Raw genomic sequence first — 24,945 nt, 5'->3', positions numbered from 1 at the left:
TTTTGTGGTTGTTCTTTTGTCTTTTGCTTATCTTAGCCTTGGAGTGTTCTTGCTGCCCATCTGGCAGGATGGGTGCATTCCTTCTCCTTGTTATCTTCTTTGTACCCTAGGCCTAACAGGGTTTCTTCAGCCATTCATTAGTTAGCTTACTGACAGGTAACTTGTATTTGGCTCCTTATTGCTTACATAAACAGTTAAATCTTCTTCTCCCATCTCTATGCCATTCTCTTACCATTCACCCTTTTAAACACACTCATACATAAAGGCTATACAGAGGTCATTCACTTATGTCAAGCACAAGGATACAAAATGGAGTTTTCAAGTTGCTTACAGGACAAGACTAACATGGTTATATTTCACTATTATTACATTTTATGTTAACATCAACTACATTAGTTCAGTTCATGCAACACCGCCCCCCCCCCGGCTTCCACAGCCCAGTGGGATGGACCCAGCATGGTGGGGCAGAGCAGGGAAGCTCCTTGCTACTGCAAGGCCTGTGTCACTATAGTGAGGTATCCCCTTTCCTCCCTGGAGCAGCGAAGGGCACTACCCCTGCTGATTGCTGCTGCAAGGCATGCTGGGGATGCTTCACTAGGGCAGCGTGGATCTCACAGCAGCAAGGAGCTTGTCCGCCCAGCCCTGCTCTGCCATGCAGGGTCCTGCCCACTGTGCTGTGGAGGCCCTGGGGAAGGGCAGCAGGGTGGGAAGCCTGGGTCTGACAGGGACAGCCCGCCCCTGCCCTGCATACAGATCTGTGGGGCATGGGTCCCCCATGCTCCCCCTGGGAGTGCATGTAGCAGTGGAGAACTGGCCCCCACTGAGTCCACATCAGGCAGCCTACACCCCGCCCCATGGGGTTTGTTCTGGCCTTGCTGCCTGGGGGGCGGGGGGGTTGGGACTTGGGAGTGAGGGGCCTGGATCTATGATTTGTAAGCTGAGGGGGCAGGTGTAGTCCAGATTTTCCATGATAGAAAACCCAAAATCAAATACCAAAAATTTATAGGTATTTAGAATTTATTTTATAGTGATTGAGGCATTGGTAGGCTTCCAAATTGTAAATATATCAATAAAACATTGTGTTTAATTGATACCTCTATATATAGTGCTGTTTCATTTTAATCATGGTTTTTGGGGGTTTTATCAGAGAATTTGTGATTTTTTTTTTTTTATCAGAGAAAACCAGGATCCTCAATGATCTATAAGCCAAATTGCTGCTTCTGTGAAAACAGTTCCAGGTTTTTCATGAGAATCAGGTCTTGATTTCTTTTTCCTTTACTTCTCCAGGTGACACATTCAGGATCTGTTTTATTCATAATGCCAAAGCAAATGAAGTCAGGCACATTTTAGATGAAAGTGTTATTATCTTTTTGCTTCTTCTGTAGGCTTCTAGGCTAAAGTTTATGGGTGTTTATGTATGTGCTTCTGGAGTGGAGTGGGGGGTGCTTTAATTAGAGTGGCTCTGAGAGCTGCTGTAATTAAAGTACCCAGTGTGTTTCATGTGTCAGTTTCCCTGTGCCTCAAAATGGTGGCGGGGACACTTTATCTAAACCTCACCAAATGAGCTTTAGATAAAGTGCCCCTGCCACCATTCTGCAGTGTGTGATTGCTGATAACAAAAGACACGGAAGTCTGCTGGAGTGCAGTAAATTGCTACACTCCAGCAGATTTGATTAACTGAGTCTGCTCATGTATAGGCATCCTATATTAGCATTTGTCTTCCTTAAGATGTAACTCTTTAAATTTTGGTTCTCAAGTACCACTGGGGAGTCATAACCAAGGATCCAGGTTTTCTGTTTGCTGTGGAAAAATGCGGATTTTCTCATTTGAAGGAGAAAAATGTAGATTTTCCTCTTTAAAGAAGAAATCTGTGGGAAAATATAGGTTTCTCTTTGCTGGCTGGCAGTCTTCCAGCCTGCAAGGAGCTGCTGAGGGGAGTGGGGGAAGGCGATTGGAAGCAGGGGTTCCACATGTGTGTGCACATGCACACAGCCAGATACAGCCAGACGGAGTGGTGGGGGCAGCCCCAGCAGCTGGATACAGGTAAGTATATGGGGAGTTGGAGAGCCAGAGCTTGTCTAGGGAGGGTTGTGGGGGGGCATGTGCGTGGGGCAGGAGTGGATGGATGTTGGGGGGGGGGTGCCTGCCAGCACTGGGGGAAGGTGTCTGGGCACTGGGGCTGTGGCAGGGCAGGGGAGGTGCCTGCTCCTTCAGTAGGGGAAGGGGAAGGGGGACCCTTCAGGGGTGGCAGGGAGCTGCGTGGCTGGGCCAGTGGCACCAGGGCCAGTGCCCATGCTCACAGGCGCAGAGCAGCCGGGAGACACTGCTCAGGGGGGCTGTGTTGAGGCTACCTGATGGGGTGCAGGAGTCCCAGCCCAGGGCGAGGGTGTACTATAGGCATCCTGCCCTCCTTCCTCTAACCCACACTAGGGCCAGACTTGCCCTGCCACCACCCACAGGAGTTAGAACCACCACAGCTGCCATGCTTCAGCTCAGGTGGGACAGGACCTGGAGCCCTTCACCCTCCTCCTGCTGCCCACAGCGTGGCCAGGCCAAAGCCATGCTCTGTTTCATGGTGGTGCTGTGGAGCATGGTGCTGGCCCTCCACACTGCAGCTCTAGCCCCAATTGGCGGTGCAGGGCATCATGTGACACCCCAGCCACCACCTGTGTTTCTCATGCTGGAGGCTGTCCCTGCCACATCTCCATAAACTACCATCCTGTGAGTGTGCTCAGGGCCAGGCTGCTGCGGGACCCCTCTGGTAGGGCTGCGGGGGGGGGAGGAGACAGGGGGCTGTAGGTTGGGAGTGAGGGGTACTAGCAGGGCAGGTGGGGCTGTGGGTCAGGAGTGAGGAGCACCAGCAGGGGCAGGGGGCTGTGGATTGGGCTTGAGGGACAATGGCATGGGCAGGGGCAGGGCACCAGCATATGTTGCTGAGTGCCACAAAGCATGGGGGCACAGCCACAGCTGGACCAGCATTCTGATGAGCAAAGGGGGCAGGGACAACTCTAATTCGCTATTATAAAAAAAAATAAATAAAATCAAATGCCAAATATATAGGTATGTAGAATTTATTTTATTATAATGTTTGAGGCACTTGTAGGCTTCCAAATTGCTTTAAAATTTGAACTATATCAATAAAACACTGTGTTTAAATTGATACCTATATATACAGTGGTGTTCCATTTTAATTATAGAAAAATGTGGATTTGGGTTTTTTTAAGAGATTTGGGGATTTTTATCAGAGAATTTGCAGCTTTTAAACAGAAAAAACAAGATCCCTAGTCATAACTAACGTGTATCTTTTAGTTCTTCTCATGTCCTTGAGAAGAAAGTCTGTCTTCTATTTTTACATCTGCCAGATAGACACATACATTTATATAGGAAGTAAATATTTTACAGTTAACTCTCATGTATTCCTCCCCACAGTTTAAACTGAGCATAAATCTGTATAACAGAAGATTAACTCCCAAAGATATATTGATACAGTTAAAATCAATGAAAAAAAACAACTCCAGCTTAGAATTGATATTCATTGTTTAGTTTCACATTTATATATTACATTTTTACAGTTTGTTAATAAGTGCTGGTAATAAATCCTGGGCGTGCTGTTCAGATTTCTATTTGTAAGAATAAATCTCAATTAGAAAAGGATGTGTAGGATTAAAAAAAAATCCCTCAGGAATTTTTACAGGGCTGAATAAATAAAAAAAGAAATGTACAAATATTGAAATTACTAATCAAATTTATACTTAGCCCCCCCATGTGCTAATGTTATGTGAATATGTAAATCATAGGCTAGAGATGGAACCTTACATGCTATTTTCTCTCTGTAGATTATATTCTTTATTAAAAAAAAAAAGGATTTTACATTTCCTGTTTTATGGTAGTTGCATATGCTTCCAGGTTTCTTGGAAAGCAGCTCCTTGAAATAATTGAAAAGAAAGCCATTGACTTTTACGGGATCTGGAAAATGAGCACTTGGGATAGGCAAATTTTAAATCAAACAATATTTTAAGTGAATGGGGAAACGTCCTTTTTCAGAATCATGTCTTTTGGTCTCTGGTTAACAAAGTTGATTGTGACTGGGTCAGTGATATTTGCCCAGGGAAAGATCAGCATGCACGGGACTTACAGGCTGAAGAGTTGCTTTTCAAAATTCATCTTTAAATGAGAGCAAAATCAACCCTGCCAGAACAGTGTAGAATGCTGCAAAAGAACACCGGATTTTGACATGCTTCTGAAATAATCTGTTTCTGTTCATAGTGATGATGTCAGATCAGCAAACATTATTGCAGATGAAAATGACGTGGAGTGCCTTGTTATAGACCGAGAGTAAGTACCATGCTACTATTTAGTAAACTGTGGGCATTATTACAGGCCACCAAACCAAGGGGAGGAGCTGGATCTGGACAAGGGACTTGGTTGTCATGGGTGACTTCAAATACCCGGACATAGATTGGGAGGAACACTTGGCTAGGTCAGATCATTCATGCAGCTTCCTGACTGTGATCGAGGAGCTCTTCCTGACCTAGGAAGTGCAAGGGCCAGCGAGAGGTAATGCTCTCCTAGACCTGGTCTTGGCCAAGGGAGAAGATCTGGTGGTGCATGGCTTGAGACAGCAACCATGAAATTATCAGGTTCACCATCTGCCACAAGGTCAACATATCAACCAGCAGGATTGAAATCCTGGACTTGAAGAATGCTGACTTTGACAGGCTCAGAGCATTAGTAGGGGAGGTGGTGAGAGACCAGGAAGGGAAGGCAAATGGGGTGCACAAACGGTGGTTGTTGCTCAAGGATGTGATCCTCAAAGTGCAAAAGAACACCGTTCCTGCAAAGAGGAAAGGTAGCAGGAGGGCTGGCAAGCCTTCCTGGCTTAATGGGGACATTGCAGTCCTCTTAAAAAAGAAAAAAGAGATGTACACACGGTGGAAACTAGGGATGGTCCTCAAGGAGGACTATACTTTAGCGGCCAGCACTTGTAGGGAAATGATCAGGAAAACCAAGGCAGTGACTGAGTTTAGGTTAGCGACAGGAGTCAAGGACAATAAGAAGTCCTTCATGTATGTAAGCAGTAGAAAGAAAACAAACAGAAGTGTGGACCCCTGCTTAACACCTCGGGACAGCTGATAACTGACATTCAGGAGAAAACTGAACTCCTGAATGCCCACTTTGATTTGGTATTTTACCGGACCATGGGAAAAGTCAAGTGAGGTAAGGCTCATAGGGAACATGCCGGGACTGACTGCCTCCACACTATGGATGCTGAGTGGGTACAATACCAACTAGAAAAGCTAGACATAAGTCACCAGGACCAGATGGACTCCATCTGAGAGTGCTGGAGGAGCTGGCTGAGGTCATTGCGGAACTCCTGACAAAGCTCTTTCAGTATTTGTGGCACACAGGGAAGATCCCTGAGGATTGGAAGAGGGCCAACCTTGTGCCCATCTTCAAGAAGGGGATGATGGAGGACCAAAGCAACTATAGGCCAATCAGCCTAACCTCTATCACAGGAAATTCTTGGAAAAGCTCATTAAAGAATCCATGTGCAATACACTCATGGAAGGTAAGATTCTGAATGACAGCAAGCATGGCTTTGTCATGGGTAGGTATTGTCTCCTTCTACGACCAGGTCTCTCGCCATGTGGACATGGGAGACAAGGTAGATGTTATATACCTAGACTTCCAAGGCTTTTGATCTAGTAGCCCACAATATCCTTGTGGGAAAACTGGAAGATTGTGGGCTCAGCTGCTCGATGGTTCAGTGGGTGGGAAACTGGCTACAGGGTAGGACCCAGAGAGTTTCCACGAACGGATCTGTGTCATGCTGATGTGAAGTGGCCAGTGGTGTTCCTCAGGGGTCTGTGCTTGGACTGGTGCTTTTCAATATCTTTATCAATGATTGGGATGGGGGAGTGAAAAGCTCACTGGCCAAGTTTGTGGATGACACCAAATTATGGAGCAGTGTGGCCACACGAGAAAATAGGTTGCAGATACAGGCGGACCTGGACAGGCTAGAGAGTTGGGCAGACTGGAACCAATGAAGTTTAACACTTCCAAGTGTAAGGTGCTCCATCTGGGGGCAAACAACCCTCAGTATACATACAGGATCGAAGATGATGGCCTGACTTGCACCATAGCCAAAAGGGACCTAGGGGTAAAGATTGACTATTGCATGAACATGAGCTGTCAGTGCGATACAGTGGCCAGCAGGGCAAACAACATGCTGGCATGCATCAACCGATGCATCTCATGTAAAACAAAGGAAGTGATACTCCCACTCTACTCAGCACTAGTGAGTTCTGGGTGCCACACTTCAATAAAGACATGGAAAAACTTGAGGGGGTCCAGAAAAGGTCTATGTGCGATACACTTGCAAAAGGTAAGATGATGATCCATATGATAAGAGACTTGCAAGGCAAGCCATACGAGGAAAAGCTGAGGGACCTGGGCCTGTTTAGCCTAAAGAAGAGAAGGTTGAGTGGGGACTAGATAGGGGCTAGATATCAGAATAGTTCATCAGGAGCTCAGTGAATAACTGTTCATTAGGGCACCCCCAGGGAAGACCAGGACCAATGGATATAAACTCTTGGAAGGCCTCTTCAGGCTTAATACCAGGAGAAACTCCTTCACGGTCAGCATGTCCAGACTGTAGAATAAACTCCCTTCCGAGGTGGTGCAGTCACCTACCCTGGAGGTTTTCAAGAGGAGACCGGACAGTCACCTTGCTGGGGTCACTTGATCCCAGTTGTCTTCATGCCTAGAGCAGGGGGGCTGGACCTGATGATCTGTGAGGTCCCTTCCTGCCCCTAACAGTCTATGAATCTGTCTGGTCTTTGAATATATCCTCAGTCATATATTGTGTATTGAGGGCATGCGTTTCCTCTGTCACTTGCCGACACTTTACAAGGCCTGTTATGTGATCTAACCACAGGGTAAATTGAGAGTTATCATGGTTTTTCATAGTGTGAACCACGTAACAGAGATTCTTATGCCCTCTGTGGCAGAATGCCACTTCTGTCTCTCCCCATAAACTCTGCTATATCACAATTTAGCTTTTTAGGTAACCCTGAGTTTTAATCTGAGCTGGGTACATTCCTGAGGGAGGTGGGGTAACCTGCTCCCTCTGCCTACGTGACTGGTATCACATACCTGGGTGAGGGGCTTGGGTTTCCTTTTTTTCTGAGCAATGCCAGTCTACCCAGCAACCAGTGGTGGATTTCAAATTGGTTGGCTAGCAGCCAATAGGTGCTGGCCTCCATTGGACCAGGTAAATCAGGTCATAAGGGCTATATAAGTTAAGGAGAAGGGGCAGTAGCCATGAAGCTGGACCGTCTGAAACTTGCTCTCTCTTGAAACTCATGATCAAGGAATGGCCTGCCTCCAGCAGGAATCTCCACCTGCCTCTGGACGATACTTGTGAGTAAACTACCTGAGATCTAACTAGATATATAGCTTGCAGTAACTCAGATGCGTGAACAAAGGCTACCCAGCCACCCTGCTTGCTCTATGGGATTTGATATTGCTCTACCCTGTACCCGATTCCAAACCTACTCCTTGTAACCAATAAAGTTCTCCTTTGTGCCTAGTGTGGGAGACTTATTGGGAGAGGAGCTAGATTATGCCTTGGTTCGGCTGACTAATGGAGACCACTATTTGTGCTTCAGACCAAGGGAAGCACCCCAAGTTCTTGAAGTGGGTTGAGTGCCCTCAAGAGCTACTAGGCCTGTGTTTACCAGGGGGTACAGAGCCAGGATCACTCCAGGCTCTGGGTGGTGGTGACGTTACCCTGGGCTAGTGGGTTTGCTCCAGAAAGGGGGTTAGCCAGGTGTGAGGTGTCCCTAGGGAGGCACCCGAAGCCTGGAAGGTGGTTGGGCGCAATGAGGTGAGTGGCTTGGCACGGGAGCACCTGCTACTGGCCTGCCACACCCTTTTCCATTTACAATTGTACAATAAACTACAATAAGAGGCTTACATGGAATAGTTGTATTAAGAAAGCATGTATTTTGAATGAAATGAAATGGACATCTGTCGAAGCAGATGGAAGACAAGGCACCCATTTTCTAAAAAAAATGTTAAGTGTTGTGTGGCCTCACAGAGCACAGCTTGGAAGCTGCTTGGTCGACATCTATAACAGGGCTGTCCAACTGTCTAATCATGGGCTTTATGATGTCTGCAGCGGACTAGTTTGTAGCTCCGGGGCTCCGCTTAGCCATCACTTCCCACCACATCACTCTGGCTACTGCAGCAGCAGCAGTCAGAGGCTCCAGGCTCACCCTTGGTATGGTTTCTGATTCCTGCCCCACCCCAGGCAGGGGGCTTAGCAGCATCACACAGCATGTGGTATCAGGGAAGCTGATGTCATGGGGTGCCAGCATGGCATGGTACAGTGGAGGAACCTGTGGCCATGGAAATGAAAGTAGGGCTGAGGCACTTGCACCCATGCACCTGGACATGAGATGCAAAAGTGGGGAAGCGCCCTCATGCTTGGTGCAGCAGGGGAGCGATTGGGAGGCCTGGGGCTTGTGTGGGCCCCAGGGCTTGTACGCACGCTGGTGCATGTGGCCCCTGCTTGTGAGGCCCACAGGGCATGCAGCCCCTGACTGCTAAGAAGATGGATATCCCTGTTCTATAACAAAACAAACCCAACCTCTCCTGAGGAGCGAATCCCTGTATTTGCTTACAACGTACGGTATCCCGTACAATACTTGTTTACATAACGTAAAGTAAGGTTATAATTTGCAGCTCTTTTTAAAGAATGGTGAAACCATGTTGTCATGAAAAAGGTTCTATGTATGCCTGCAATTGTGTTGTGCCACTTGACCGCAACTCATACGCGTCAGCCCAGGAAAGAGGTCTCCAAGATGGGCTGAAGGGCTCTAGGGAATGATGCTGAGGATTCCAAAGGTGGCATTCTTTCCTTTCTGAGGGCTGGATGCTGTCACCCTTCCTTACTTTGACTAATACCTTATTCTGTGACTAGTCCCTTGGGACTACTGATTGGGGAAGGCCCTATTTATCATGTATAAGAGCTGCAGAGAGCATGTCTTCACTGCAGTTGCTACTTCAAACAAGCTAGCTCTGGTACTCCTGGTGGTATATATATGGAACAACATAGGATAAGATGACAACTAGAAAGCCTGCCCAAGGAGCAAATACTTGGGTGGTGAACTCATCTTAAGCTCTGTGCTGCTGTGGCTACACTGTTCCCAGTATTCAAGCTACCTGCGGTAGCTTTAAATTGGTGGAGGTGAATGCCATGTGGATGTAATCTGTTCACATATGAGTATAGAGGTATGTTATGCTTTAGAATATGTGATCTTAATGAAAATTAAAAGTAAGTCCAGACCCACTGAGTTTTTTAAACAGCTTGCAACACTTACTGTAAGAAGTGTGATGTTAAATTAGAATTCTAATTGAATTCTAGCCTGGGTAGCTACATAGTATTGACTCAAACAATAGGCACCAGGATTTGGACACAATATATATTCCACTTTTTCGTTTGTTCTGAGTACTCTTAGTAATGTTGGCGTGTTGTTGTTTCTGTGATGGTCCAGGAAATGTATGAGAGGCAAGGAGTTTTAGTAATATCTTTTATTGGACCACCTATGTAGTTGGGAAAGTTGTCAGACGAGCTTTTGGGTATCAAGTGCCCAGGTCTCTTATTCGCTTTCTTCTCCCAAACATGATTGCATATAGATGGCTAGCAAAGTGATCCCACAATATTGTTTCTATAAATTTGTTTAGTTTCAGTTCCTTTGGGATGGAAGGCTCTATATAATTCTAGTAATATCTATTTAGATTGAAACGAATACAGTTATTTCCCACTGGGGGAATGACTGAGATTTGGAGTGTATTAAATTTCCGTATATTTAATAAACCCAAAGATTAAAACAATAGCTCCACTAGGTAAATCATTTTTTGTGCTATACTGGAAATAACCAACAGAAGAATTGAGTATGATATAGCAATCAAAGGCCTTCATTAGAGGCTAATATTTTCTGAGTGGTGACTCATCCTTTCACAGTAAATGAGCACTAAGAAAGATCAGTGTTATGTACCATGATCATAGTTACTGCTAAGTAGGAACAAATGATCAAAGTAAATCTTTTACTTTGAAAGCAGAGGGAGAAGAACTTCACTGCATGCATGAAAGTGAGCTGGGTTTTCATGTGTGTTCATTTATTTGGAGACAATTAATAGCAGTAAGGGAAATACAGATATGTAGCTACATTGTTCCATAACATCTTTAAAGAAAAATATGCAAATATTGCTGTGTGAGTTCAGCAGCTTACAATGTTCTTTCATTGTGGTTTTAGAACATTTAACCAGACAGTTGGAACCTTTGAAGAACTCCAAACATACCTTGCAGGTTATGTGGCTAATCTGACCCGTGCTGATGAAAGAAGACAAGCTAAGTAAGTCTGATGCAATTTGTCAGATGTGTCTATACTATGAGACCCTAAATATGTGTGATAGCTATCCTGATTGCATCATTTTGTTAGGCAGTAGGGACAATGCTTAGCTATTATAACCTGTTTATTAAAAGCACAGATGGTTAGATTATGAATAAAGATCTCTGAAATAATGAAATACGAGTTTCAGCATCTCGACTTCCAAGCGAAGAGCTAAATACAGGATGGTCTGGTTTATGAGGTCCATAAAGAGAATGTAAAATTGTCTGTCTTTGTGGAAATGAGCATGTGTTAATTCTGTTTTAACATTTTTTCTCAGTCAGAAAGGTGGCAGATGTCAAACTGTTTATTAGACCTGTTTGAAAAAGAAAAAAGTAATAAAATAAAGCTGGGTTACAGTTTAAAAAATAATTTGCTTTTTCAAACAGAAGTGCTTAGCTATTTCAGTATAGTGGTGACATGAAAATGTTTGTTTAGAACCACAATGAACAACTGTAACTCATCTAAGAACTTTAAGGAACAATCTGATTTGTGGAGTGTGTGTGTTAATGCTAATCAGAACAGAAAATACACCTCCAGTTTCAATTTATGCCAAGTTGTAAAGGAACTGGTGCATAATAACTGGTAGCTTGGCTTTCCAAGTTGGGGTCCATCTCGTTGAGGTGTGCTCAATGCCTCTGTAATCTGCTCAGTATCCTTTACTTTTATTAAACATGACAGTAGCTGAAAGCACTCACAATGTCTCAGGAGGTCTTTACCTCTCTGCATTAGGCTTTAAAATGTTGATTGCAGAATCTTTATTTAGTATTAAAAGATGTCTTCTGGACACATGGGCGAGAGACAGACATTACACACAAACCAGTTTAAGTGATCAGAAACTGGTTTAAACCTGTAACATAATGGATGTTCAGTGGACATAAACCAGTTTGAAAATGGTTGAAACTGGTTTGAGATAAACCTGGTTGAATGTAGTATCAGACTTAACTGATTTGGCCCAAACCAGTTTATGCAATGTCTGTCCCAGATCCTTTTCTGGTTTAAGTTAAATCTGACTCCCTCAGCATGCTCTCTGGGCTGGGTGTGGTTCTCTGCTCCACAGCAGAGCTTGCCCCTCCCCTCTGCTCCCTGGCTTGGAGCTTGGCAGAGACTGCAGGTGTCTCCCTAGTGGCCCCCCTCCCCTCCCTGTCCCCTCTGCCTTAGACACCTCTTAGCATTAGCTAGCAGGCCACATGCTGGCTACTAGGCCTGTGTGAAGCAGCAAGTATTTGCTTCAGATTCAGAGGGATGGTGATTCAATTTGGTGATTTGAATCTCTGCCCTGATCTGATTTGGCTGAATTGGATTTGAAGATTCGGTGCCGCTTCAAAGATACAGCTATAGACTAAACTAGCAGCAGTCCTCAATGCCGGACACAGCTGCCTCCAGCTGGTAAGTCTGTGTGTGTGGGTGGAGGGGGGGACAGATCAGTGCTCTCACAGCGAGGTAGGGATTGAGGCTGGGGCTGGAACCGGGGCTGGGGCAAGTGCTGCCCAGGGAGGGGGTGGGGTGGCTCACATCGCTGCTTGTCATCGGTCTGGGAGCTGCTTGTGTGGCTGCTGCTGCTCCTGCCACCAGTCTGCAAGGGCATGGGGCAGGGGAGTGTGCCCTGGGATCTGTACGGAGTGGCTAAGGCCAGGGCCATGTGGGGTGAAAGGCAGAAGACACTGGGAGTGGGAGCTATGCCCCCACTGCCACTCACCCTGCTGGTGCAGGGCCAGGACGAGGCTGAGCCCCTGTACTGCCTCTGGACTAGCAGCAGCTTTGTCCTGGCTGGGCGAGTGGCAGCGGGGCATGTGGGGTGGGCCATGTGCCTCCAGACCAGGATGTGGCAGGTGGCAGAGTGGAGGCTATGGGGAGGCACGTGTCCCCCATGCCCTGCTGCCATTCGACCAGCCCCTGCTGCCGGGTTGTGCTCCGTGGGACGGGTGGAGCCAGGGCGAAGCAACTGCTCATCTGGAGTCAGCGCAATGGCTGAGCCTCATGCCAGACCTGCAAGTTTTTGGGTGGCACATGCCCCCACTGTGCCTTGTTGCTGCTCATCCATGAGGTGTGGGGAGGCTGGACTGGCTCCTGTCACTGTGCTCTGTTTGTCCAGAGGCAGTACGGTGGCTAAGTCTTGTGCCAGCCCCGCACAAGTAGCATATCCCCCGCTTCCAGCACCTTTTGCTCAGGGCAGCCCCAGCTCTGCCTGCTCTACACATATCCTGGGGCATATGCCCCTGCCCCATGCCCTCCCAGACTGGCAGTGGAAGCAATGGCACAAACTGCTGAAAAACCACCATGCAAGCAGCTCCTGGATTGGTGACATGCATCAGCGTGAGCTGCCCCACCCCCTCCCTAGCCAGGGCTGTGCTCCAGACTGCAAGACCCTGCTGCCAGCCTGCATTCCATGGGGTGAGCAGAGCCAGGGCTGCATGTCAGGAGGCTAGCTCCCATTGCCTGCTGACTGCTGCACTCCACAGGGCAGGTAGAGCCAGGGCTGTGCTCCAGGCTGTGGCTGGGTCTTGCTGCCCAGAGTGCAACCCTGGCTCCACCTGCCCCACAGAGCGCAGCCCGGCAGCATGAGCTGGGTGAGAAGCAGCAGGGCATGGGGTGGAGCATGTGCAACCCGAAAACTCGCTGCAGCCCCCACTCCTCTGCCTGCCCTGCCCTGATCCAGAGGCACACACTCCCCTCCCCCACATTCCCTGCTGCTGCTACTTTCGAGGCAGCACAGGGGCTCAGTCTTGCACTGGCCTTACACTGAATTGACTGGGCGAGCAACAGCAGGGCATTGGGGGGAGGGGCATGTGTCACACCAAAACTCGCAGCTGTCCCATACCCCCCCTGCTCCACCACACACCCACCCTGATCCAGAGGCACATCTGCCCCCTGTCCCACATGCCCTGCTGCTGCTTGCCCAGCTGGAGCGATGCCACTGCTTGTTTGGAGGCAGTGCAGTGGCTCAGTCTCATGCCAGCCCCGCACCGGCTGGGCAAGCGGTAGAGGGGCATAGCCTCCACTCCCAGCTCCTTCTGCCTTTTGTCTGGTACAGCCCCAGCCCTGCGCAGATCTTGGGCACATGCCCACATCCCATGCCCTCCTGGACTGGTGGTGGGAGCAGCAGGAAGAGCTGCCAAACAAACCACCACATGAGCAGCTCCCGAACTGGCAGCATGCAGCAGCGTGAGGTGCCCCACCCCCTCCCTGGGCTGTGCTTGTCCCAGCCTGAGCCCCAATCCCTCCCTCACTATGGGGGCATTGATCTGCTCCCCACAACACCTCTTTACTCCCCACTCCGGCCACCACAACAGACTTACCAGCTGGAGGCAGCTGTGTCCAGTGTCAAGGACTGCTGCCTGTTTAGTTTATGGCCGAATCTCTGAAGTGGCGCTGAATCTTTTCTGAATTGATTCAGAAGGTTCCAGTTCAATTCAGTCCTTCTAATTTGTCTCCTGATTTCAATTCAGATTCAGAGATTTGGCTGCCAAATTGAGCTGAATCTCCTCTGAATTGAATTGGCTACTGAAGCTTTGCACAGCCCTACTAGCTATGGTTCATGCTTTGGCAGACAAGATAAAGGCAGAATCAACAGGTAGCTGGTAATGTCCCTCTGTTGTTTTCTCAATGTGGTGATAAACACTGTGTTATCAGTTCCCTGCTGGGCTGGTCAGAAGGGGGTGGGGAACCCCTCTCAAATCAGAGTATCCTGCTGGGACCTGGCCATGCCCCCCTCAGCTCAGCAGTATGGAAGGGAAGGGAGGGCTGCTCTAGTGCCCACCAGCTTCTAGCCTGAGCCACTGCAGGCATGTGCCTGCATATCTGGGATGTCTGTGGAGTTGCAAACTGGTTTAGCCTAGCCAGGTTAGACTAACCTGCAAAGATTGAATCAATTCAGGCTCAGGCATTTTGAATGTCTGGCCCTAACCATGCAGTTAGCACATTTATAAGAACATGTTCTTCCTGTTTCTTGCTCATGTTAACATTTTATATAAGAACAATATGTAAGCTCAGCTGAAGGTAAAACTGAGAAATGTGGGTATTTAACGTTAATCACCCTGGAGTATTGTTAGCCACCTCAGGAAAATGTAGTCACCTACCTTCAAATCAGATGAGTGTTTTGCTAAATTATTTGCTAAATTATCTGTTAAATTGTCAGTGTTTTGTCACCTGGTAATCTTTAATAGCATTTCAGTTCTGATTTTACAGCTAATAGAAGGGTGGCAAGAAAATACTTACTGGAATAGTAATTGTGCAGGATGAAAAAAGCAGGTCAGAAGTCAGTGGTTTGTTTTGAAAGGATATTTTGAAAGAACAGTAAGATAATAATTTGATTATGGAGGACAACTTACTAAAACACATTATTTCTTTGTGCAGGAGATCCTCCTGTGGGCTCTTGACTAATGAGCTCTCTTTGGAGATGATACAGCTGAAGGAGAAAGTAGACCAATTCCCTTCTTCATCCCCATTCCAGAACCTCGAAGTTGTCACAACTCTGGGTGTTGGTGGGTTCGGAAGGGTTGAACTTGTAAGAGTTTGTTTTAAACATCTGAAAATAGTTTTTAACCAGAATGTTTGTTTGTTCTACTGACTGCTGCTGCCTCATGACTACATAGTACATAATCTGGAAATCTTTGCTACATTATATACACGTATAAACCTGTTAAACTAAAAAGAACTATGTAGTGACTGAGCAAAAAGAGACCCCCTATGACCCCATACATTATTTTCAAAATAATTCATTTGAATTTATGGAATGTGGTAATGTCCATTTCTTTGCACTGTCCTGAGTCAAGCAGGTACCATATAGATCATGTGTCAGCAACCTATGGCCTCTGGGCTGGATCCAGCCTCTGAAGAGCTTGGATCCCACCAGCAAAGGTCTAAAGCAGCCCATGGTGATGGGGAGAGGGTATTGATGACACATGATGGCAGGTGCCAACTTAAAGGCCATGTTCTGCATTTCCAGTCTGCCTTCTGCTTGGGCAGTTGACCAAGGAGATCTCTTTGGAGATGATACAGCTGAAGGAGAAAGTAGACCGGTTCCCTTCTTTATTCTCATTCCAGAACCTGGAAGTTGTCACAACTCTGGGTGTTGGTGGGTTCAGAAGTGTTGTGTTTGTAAGAGTTAGCAGAGAATAGACCATTTTCTGCTAAATTGACCATTTCCATTTAGCACTGGCCATGTTTATCTGTGAAATATGGTAAACTGAAGCTCTGTTGGGGGTGGCATAATAGCAACCCACAGCATGGGTTCGGGTGGCAGTAGGGTGGTGGTGCAGGGAGATTGGAAGCCGGTGGTGTCAGTTGGGTCTCAAGCAGTGGCTCACATTTGTAAAAATTTGTTGACCCTTAACATATAGCACACCACATGTATTATATACAGAATATATATGTATCATGGAATGGCAAAATATACTGGTAAGCTGATGCACAGAATCATAGAACCGGACGGGACCTGTAAGATCATCAAGTCCGGACTCCTGCCATGGGTAGGAAGTTAATTGAGATCAGATAAGCGCAACAAGGTGCCTGTCTAGTAGGCCTGTCCAAATAGGGAACTATTTGATTCGGATTCATATTCAGATGATTGAGATACCAGTGATTCAATTCAGAGATTCAAATTGCTTTTCTGATTCAATTCAGCTGAATCAGCTTTGGAAGATTTGGAGAGATTCGGATATTTGCCCATAGAGTATAATGGGGAATCAATGAAATATCTATAACTTTGTTGTTTTTTGGCTGATTTGGATAAAACGTACAGAGATGGTAGCCTCTGCTGAGGGCATGAAGCCTGCCAAGTTTCAAGGAGATAGGTATAGGGATTTCTGAGAAACTGCACCTCAAACTGCTGACAAACAAAACTCATCACGTAGGTGACTGTGTGTGTGTGTGTGTTAGTGTTAAGACACAGGGGGGTGAAAACTGCAGGCCTGCTAGGCCCTGCTGCAGCCATGAAACCTGCCAGCTGTCAAGGAGATAGGTGGAGGGGGGCTCTGGGGCCCTGCACCTCTAGCTGTTAACAGGCAAAACTTGTGACATGGGTGCTTGTGCAGTTGTGTCTGTCTTGGGGCATGTGGGGGGAGGGGGAGGGAAACTACTGCAGGCCTGGCTTCTAGGCCCTGCTGTGGCCACAAAGCCTGCCAGCTGTCAAGGAGATAGGTGCAGCAGATTTTTGGGGCCCTGCACCTCTGGCAAAGAGAAGTCACAGTCACTGGCCAGCTAGAGATGTCAGTCCTTCCCCCCCTGCTTCTCCTCCCCATTCCTCTTCTAAGTTTCTGTTTCCCCATAAAGACTGTCCTCCAAATCACCAAATCTTTTACGAATTGATTCAGAAAGTTTAAGCTTCTAGTGCTTTGATTCAGATTCGGGGATTTGGCCTCCGAATCAGTCCAAATCTTCTCTGAATCAAATCACAAACTGAAGCTTTGCGCAGCCCTAATGTCCAGCCTCTTCTTGAACACCTTAAAAGATGGTGACTGTACCACCTCTTCTGGGAGTGTGTACCAGATTCTGGTGACCCTTACAGAGAAGTTCTTCCTTGTATCTAGCCTGTATTTACCCTCTATAAGCTTATGTCCATTGGTCTTCATCCTCCCTTGAGGTGCCTTCCTGAAGAGTTGCTCACCTAAATCTTGGTGTTGTCCCCTGATGTACTTGTAGGTGGCTATCAAATCACTAGGCTTGTGCAAATAGGGGAGTATTCAATTAGGATTTGGATTCGGCCAATTCAGAGGACAGTGATTCAAGTCGGAGATTTAGTTCACTGTCCTGAATTGATTTGGCGCTGATTCGGAGAGATTCGGTGATTTGTGTTGGCCAGGAAGAGGCAGACACAGCTGGGCAGCTGTGGCTCCTCCAGCTGTGCCTGCCTCTCCCTGGGTGGGAGAAGTTGTGGGAGAAGCCCCCTTGGCTGCCCTGCCTGGCCCTATCACCTGCCAGGTTTCAGCCTAGTCCTGGCACTAAAGAAAGAAAAAGAAGAAAAACAGGCCCCACACTCACCTGTTGCAGGAGTGGTGATTGGAGCCTCTGGGCTCTTGTGGCAGAGCCCCCTGTGCAGTGGGGGGTAGTGAGGATCACCCCCCTAGCTTGGCATCCACTGCACCCTATGGTGCGGGTGCAGTGTGGCTCAGCAGGGCACTACACACTGCCTGGGACCTGGGGCCACTGGGTCTGAGTGCTGCCAGGGTCTGGGTGACACATGGGCTGCCCCAGCTCCCAGGCAGTGTGTGGTGCACTGCCAAGCCGCGCTGCGCTCATGATGTGACAGCTGCCACATGGGTGGCAGGTGCTAGGGGAGGAAGTGATTTCTGCTGTCTCCCACTGTCCCGTGCTAAATGGCGGGGTGGCTCAGCCATGAATAGTCAGAGGCCTCCGATCACCGCTGCCAGAGCCGATGACTGTGGAGCTTTAAAAAAGAAAAGAACAGAAAAAAAGCCCTGCGCTCACCAGCTCTGACAGCAGTAACTGGGGGCCTCTGGGGCTCATGGCAGAGCCTCCCCACACAGTGGGGGGGCAGTGGGGGTTGCCCCCTCTTGGCACCCACATGGCAGCTGCCCAATGGTGTGGGTGCAACGAGGCATGGCAGAGTGCTGCACACTACCTGGGAGCAGGGGCCGCTGGGGCTGAGTGCTGCCAGGTTCCAGCTGACTGCTGGAGCTGTTCCAGCTCCCAGAAAGCACCATGGGGCAACTGCCACATGGGTGCCAAGCAGAGGGAGGCATTTCTGTTGCCCTCCACTGCCCCCAGCTGCCTGGGGGGCTCTGCCATGAGCCCTCAGAGGCTGCCAATTGCTGCTGCCAAATCCGGTGAGTGTGGGACTTCTTTTCCTTTTTCTTTTTCTTTTCTTTTCTTTTAAAGTGCTGGGAGGCTGGGAGGCCAGGCTGGTGATGGGCTGGCCAGGGCAGCCATGGGGGCTTCTTCCGTGGCTCCCCCAGTTGTGCCTGCCTCTGCCCTGCTGGGGGTGGCAGAGGGGAATCATGATGCAGGCACAGCAGCGCTGGGAGCAGGGTCTCTGCCCTGCTGCCACTTGCCCCCTTCTGCCTGGAGTGAGCTACGCCCACATCTTGTTCCCCCCCCCACCCCACTGGGCAAGTGGTAGCAGGTCTGCTGCACCCACATCCTGCGCCCCTCCCCAAGTAATGCACCCCCCACCCCAGCTGAGCAACTTGTCCCAGCCCCAGTCACTCCCCCGTCCCACAACCCCAATAGACTTACCAGCTGGAGGCAGTTGTCAGCTGCCTGCTTAGTCTATGGCTAAATCTCCAAATCAGCCCAATCTTTTCCCAATCTTTTTCTGAATTGATTTGGATGCTTGGAATCAATTCAGAGCTTTTACTTGGTCTCCCGATTCTATTTGGATTTGGAGTTTCTGTCCCTGAATTGGGCCCAATCTCCTCCAAATCGAATCAGCTACTGAAGCTTCATGCAGCCCTAGAAGTCACCTCTCTGCCTTCTCTTACTCAGACCCAATTCCCTGAGTCTCTCCTTGCAGGGCCTATCCTCCATACCTTTGATCATGTGGGTGGCCGTTCTTTGTACTCCCTTGAACTTATCCATGTCCTTCTTGAGTGTGTTGCCCAGAACTGGACACAGAGGAGGAGGAGCATTTCCCTGGATCTATTGGACACAACAGCTGATGCACACCAGAGTTCTATTTGCTTTCCTGGTGACCGCATTGCACTACTGGCTCATAGTCATCTTCCAGTCGATTGAACCCCCAGGTCTCATTCAGATGCTGTGCCAGCCGGTGGATCACCACCTGTCATGTAGTTGTGGTGAGGGTTCTTCCTACTTAGAAGAAGGACTTTGTACATATCCCTGTTAAACCTCATCCATTTCGCATTCCTTTTTTTTTTTTTTTTACTAATATTGCTAATAAAATGGCTAATACAGATGCTTCGTAGTTTCATAGTAGGTAGGGTCGGAAGGGACCTGAGCAGATCATCAAGTCCGACTCCCTGCCATGGGCAGGAAAGAATGCTGGGGTCAAACGACCCCGGCTAGGTGATTATCTAGTCTCCTTTTGAAGATGCCTAGGGTAGGAGTGAGCACCATAGATTCATAGATGTTAGGGTCGGAAAGGACCTCAATAGATCATCAAGTCCGACCCTCTGCATAGGCAGAAAAGAGTGCTGGGTTCAGATGACCCCAGCCAGATGCCTATCTAACCTCCTCTTGAAGACCCCCAGGGTAAGGGAGAGCACTACCTCCCTTGGAGCTCATTCCAGATTTTGGCCACTCTACCTGTGAAAAAGTTCTTCCTAATGTCTAATCTAAATCTGCTGCCTGCTAGCTTGTGGCCATTATTTCTTGTGACCCCCAAGGGCGCCTTGGTGAGCAGAGTCTCACCAATTCCCTTCTGCACCCCCATGATGAACTTTATAGGCAGCCACAAGTTCACCTCTCAACCTTCTCTTATGGAGGCTGAAGAGGTCCAGGTGCCCTAGTCTCTCCTAGTAGGGCTTGGCCTGCAAGCCCTTAACCATATGAGTGGCCCTTCTCTGGACCCTCTCCAGGTTATCCGCATCCCTCTTGTGTGGCACCAAAACTGCACGCAGTATTTCAACTGCAGTCTGACCAGTGCCCCCACTGATAGAGGGGAAGTATCACCTCCTTGGTTCTGTTTGTCATGCATCTGCTGATGCATGATAAAGTGCAGTTAGCTTTGCTGATGACTTTGTCCCACTGATGACTCGTGTTCATCTTGGAGTCCACTAGGACTCTGAGATCCTTTTCTGCTTCCATGCTACCAAGCAGGTCCTTTCCTAGGCAGTAGGTGTGCTGGACATTTTTCCTCCCTAGGTGCAGCACTTTGCATTTCTCCTTGTTAAATTGCATTCTATTGTTTTCTGCCCATTTGTCCGACCTGTCCAGGTCTGCCTGTAGTCTTCCCTGCCCTCCGGTGTGTCAGCTTCTCCCCACAGTTTTGTATCATCCACAAACTTGGACAGAGGACACTTCACTCCCTCATCCAAGTCACTGATGAAGACATTGAACAGTATCAGGCCAAGGACCGAGCCCTGCGGGACCCCACTGCCCACGTCCTTCCAGGTCAATACCGACCCATCCACCACCACTCTCTGGGTACAACCCTCTAGCCAATTTGCCACTCACCGGACTGTATAATCATCCAAGTCACAGCCTCTTAATTTGTTCACCAGTATGGAGTGAGATACCGTATTGAAGGCCTTCCTGAAGTCTAAGTAAATGATATCTACCCTTACTCCTGCGTCCAGGTGTTTTGTAACCTGGTCATAAAAAGAGACTAGATTAGTCAGGCATGATCTACCTGCTATAAACCTGTGCTGTTTTCCCCTCAGCATAATTTTTCCTACTGGGCTCTTACATATATGAGCCTTAATAATCTTTTCAAAGACTTTGCCAAGGATGGAGGTGAGTCTGACTGGCCTATAGTTGCCTGGATCCTCCTTCCTCCCCTTCTTGAAAATGGGAACCACATTGGCCCTTTTCCATTCCTCCGGGACCTGTCCTATGCTCAAATATTCTTGCCAGTGGCTGTGCAATGACATCAGCCAGTGCCTTCAGTACCCTCGAATGGAGCTCATCCAGGCCTGCCGACTTAAATGCATCCAGTCCTTCCAAATGACTCTGCACCATCTCAGGGTCAGTGCTTGGTAGTCTGGCACCCTGCTGTTGACCCTCTACAGTCCCATTGTAAGACTTGTCTTGCCCCTTGTTTAGGAACACTGAGGCAAAGAACTTCTTGAGGAGTTCAGCCTTGTCCCCCCTGTCTGTCACCAATTGCTTTTGCCCATTCAGTAGTGGTCCTATTCTATCCTGGGCCTTCCTTTTACTCCCTATATATCTGAAAAACAATCTTTGTTATCTAATTTATCTAATGCGTCTAATTCTGAGCATATAAAACAGGGCGGGCAATTATTTCGGGCAGAGGGCCACTTACTGAGTTTCAGCAACCCACCAAGGGCTGCATGACAGGCAGCCAGGGGCAGATATATATTAATTTTCTAAATTTTGTAGGGGCCCTGCGGGCTGGATAGAATGGCCTGCAGGCCACATCTGGTCCATGGGCCGCATTTTGCCCACCCCAGTATAAACTGTAATAGTACTGTTTGGCTTTGGGTTAAACATTGCTAGGCATAACATCATCATCCTGAAAACTACATGTTCCATTAAATGTAGCTTTCACAGGAATGTCACAGGGCTTTCTTGACACTGCTTATCCTCCTTCATTGGTTAAAAAAAAGTACCTGTCATAAACCAATTTAGTTTCCTTGGTTAGCCTTCCATTACTTTTGCATCTCTACTTTATACCTTGTAGCTTACCTAGACATGGATGAGTAAAGGGGTGCAAAAATGGCAGGTGCCACCAAGTCAGGCCCAGCCACTGCCACTGTCCTGGCCATCTAGTGTGTTAAAATTGGTTGTTATGCCTTGGTTTATGCCATTTTTTGAAGCATAATTGTAATCACAGGTTACTGATTTGTTTTACAGAGATAAATTTAACCTTGGCAGAGTAAAACGTTTGGAAAATAAGTAACGCTGTAGCTGAAGTGATTCAGTGTAAAGCTGTAAAATATGCATACTGCTAGCTTTTACAAGCTATGTTTAATATGATTTGCATCCAGAAAGTAAAAATAGCTCTCTGGAACATTGCTTAGATAAAATGACCCATATGCCCTGTTTTTTATGTGGCACTAGAGGAGTTTTTATCAGAACATCAGCAGGGTCTTCCTTTTTCATTTTATGAGTTATCTTTTTGCTTTGTTTGCATAACTACAAAATGTTTTCTCTGGACAAATTATGCCAAATACAATTTCCTCTATAGCAACAGTGCAGTGAAAAAATAATTTACTTGAAGGAATAATGTGTGAAGCAAAGCAAAATGTTATTTGTACTGACATTATTAGAATATAGACTTGGGCAAAGGAATAATAAAGGATGCTATTTTCCCTTGGTTATTCATGATGGATTTATTTAGAAAACTAAGAGCCAGATTGTATTCTACCTGCTAGACACCTAAATTCACTTAAGTGCCTAAATGCAGTCTTAGTCTACCATGCTCAAGTTCCTCAAACAAAATTAACACAAAAGCTGAAAGGGGCTTCCTTTCCCCTGCTGCTTTTTGTGCCTTAGTCCTAAAGCTGATGGTTCATTACACATGAAGATATGTTAACATCTTTCAAGGACATGGACATCCAGTTTCGGGTTGCATTTAGGTGCATAAGAGGTTGAATTGGACCTAAGTTACTAGAAGAGATCCTCCATTCCAAAAAAGAAAAAAAAGAAAAAGAGGCACATTGCCCCTCTTGGATCAACAGCTAGCACCAGTAATACACACATGCAAAATGAAAAAAAAGTAAATTTACTTTTGAGTGTTTTGTGAAAATAAAAGTTATATTTTGAAAATGTGGTCACCTTCTGCTCATGGAAGGAAGGGCTACTTTGCATTTGTTTGTTGTGTATCACAAGCAGGGAGGATTCTGTAGCACAGGAAACAGCTGTTAAATCTCTTTAACTTTGCCCCTAAGGAACCAATCCATGGTCTTGCCTGTTCACATATGCTGCTTGAAGGATTGTATTTTCAAGTGTACATATCCATCAATCCCTGTGCCACTGAAATTTCCTATTGTGTCCATTTGCATCATGCTCTCTGAATTGAGGGTCCTGGTAGAAGAAGCCAAGAAAATCCAGCTGGACTTTAAATAATCTCTAGAGACTGCATTTTCTTCATTGCTAGAATTGCTTGGTGTGCCCCACAGCAGCTATAAGCAGTGCAATTCAGCTCTGAGCTGTACTACCTTTTGGAACATCCAGCAATTTGTTTGCGGCCCTGTAATGGCCGTTTTGGGCCCTACTCAGTTGCATGAACAGCTGTGTTTTGAGGAGGGGGGGAGCCTCATTAGAGTGCAGTCTTAAATTCCATTCCCTTGTGCCTCAGTAGCAGGCACCTGAAAAAAAAGCCATGAGCAGTCCTTCTACAGACTACTGAGTCTAACAGTAAGTTAATGGAAGCTGGACAACTTTATTAAGCATGATAAGCCATGGATTTTAAGGACAAATATGCTTAAATCCACAAATGGATTTCAAGCACAAAGATACTAAGCACAAAAAGCTGATAATTAGGCCACTAGTTCTTATGCGTGGTTAATGTGTATTGAAATTATTCACAGGAAAAACATTGTTACTAAAGCCATTCTTACACCATCACCTGCATAAGAAAAATCCCAGACGTACCTCCACTTTCCACCTGAGAATTCATGAGAAAATTGTTGTTATGAAAAAATCCTCTCTGCTAGTTCCAAGAAGACTGAAGAACATTCAGTCACCCTCTCTTCGTTGTCTTATTATGTCTTACATATTGTTTCACTGCAGTGGTAAATCATTTGAAGTGATTCTTTAAAAACAGCTACTGCTGTTTGTGCTGCTGTAGCAGTCTTAACTAAGAGTAGGCCCCCACTGTGCTAGAAATGCATAGTCCTTCCCAAACTGCTGACATTCTGTATATATATAGGATGGATAAAAGGAGCATTTATCCTCATTTTACAAGTGAGAATTAACACACAGACATTTTATTGTCTTGCCAAAGTCATATGCGGGAATTCTGCGGACAAACTGGAGGTGAAATCATCTCCTAAATTTTTGTCCAATACTTTAACTAGATATCCTCCCTATCCCTAATAAACAATTATGCTTTTTTTTTGTTATCATTTTTGTTTTCAGGTCAAAGTAAAAAATGAAAATTTAGCTTTTGCCATGAAGTGTATAAAGAAGAAACATGTAGTGGATACCAAGCAACAAGAGCATATCTACTCTGAAAAGAAGATCCTAGAAGAGACATGTTCTCCATTCATTGTGAAGTAAGTAGTTATTAATGTGTTCAAAGAAATCAGTGCAATGGATGGTTTTAAGAATTGAGTGCTATGCATGAGTTCTGAGAACAAGTCCCAGAAATTTCTCATTATATGTTGCTTTTCATATGCACTGCTGTTATTTTTCTTCATAGATTGTATCGCACATTCAAGGACAGTAAGTATGTTTACATGCTACTGGAGGCCTGCCTTGGAGGAGAACTGTGGAGTTTGCTGAGGGACAGGTAAATACAGATTTTTAGTATGAAAAGCAGCAGTTAGTTTGTGGATGTATGTGGCCTTTAAAAATGTTTAGATATATATACAAAGACTCTTAGGGCTCAATTTTCTAAACAATGTGTGTCCAATGTGCCCAATATACATGTGCAGTTTGGGGAGCTTTTGTAAATTGTATGTTTAAGCCAACTACACATGGATTGAGAGTGCTCATTTAGTCATGACAATTGTAGTCTGATTGTCTGATTCAGAGGCAGGAATTTTTTTTTAAAGGACACAAATTGGTTACTAGCATGTGCAAAAGGCACACACCAAGTGCAGATACGACCCTGTGCTTGATGATTTTTGCTTGAATAGACCTGTACCATCTTCAGTAAAGCATTCAGATGGACACATTATAGGAACTCGATTTAAATAGAATAACCACTACAACCGCATGC

The 24,945-nt window shown here is 46.6% G+C and overlaps 1 protein-coding gene across 1 annotated transcript in view; it reads left to right on the top strand.

Annotated features, from left to right (window-relative positions):
* The window catches only part of PRKG2 (protein kinase, cGMP-dependent, type II), a 69,540-nt gene that overhangs the window by 34,817 nt on the left and 9,778 nt on the right, over positions 1-24,945 (top strand). Inside the window, exons 9-13 of the mRNA XM_019534312.1 lie at positions 4,267-4,335; positions 10,323-10,421; positions 14,814-14,964; positions 24,141-24,277; positions 24,424-24,513. Of these exons, the coding sequence (XP_019389857.1) occupies positions 4,267-4,335; positions 10,323-10,421; positions 14,814-14,964; positions 24,141-24,277; positions 24,424-24,513 (546 nt within the window). The remainder of the gene's footprint in view (positions 1-4,266; positions 4,336-10,322; positions 10,422-14,813; positions 14,965-24,140; positions 24,278-24,423; positions 24,514-24,945) is intronic.

This window comes from Crocodylus porosus, unplaced genomic scaffold, assembly GCF_001723895.1.
Source record: "Crocodylus porosus isolate Cpor-Errol unplaced genomic scaffold, CroPor_comp1, whole genome shotgun sequence".
In the NCBI taxonomy this organism is placed as follows: Eukaryota; Metazoa; Chordata; order Crocodylia; family Crocodylidae; genus Crocodylus; species Crocodylus porosus.
The sequence above is the reverse complement of the archived record's forward strand: the minus strand, read 5'-3'. Positions and strand labels throughout refer to the sequence as shown.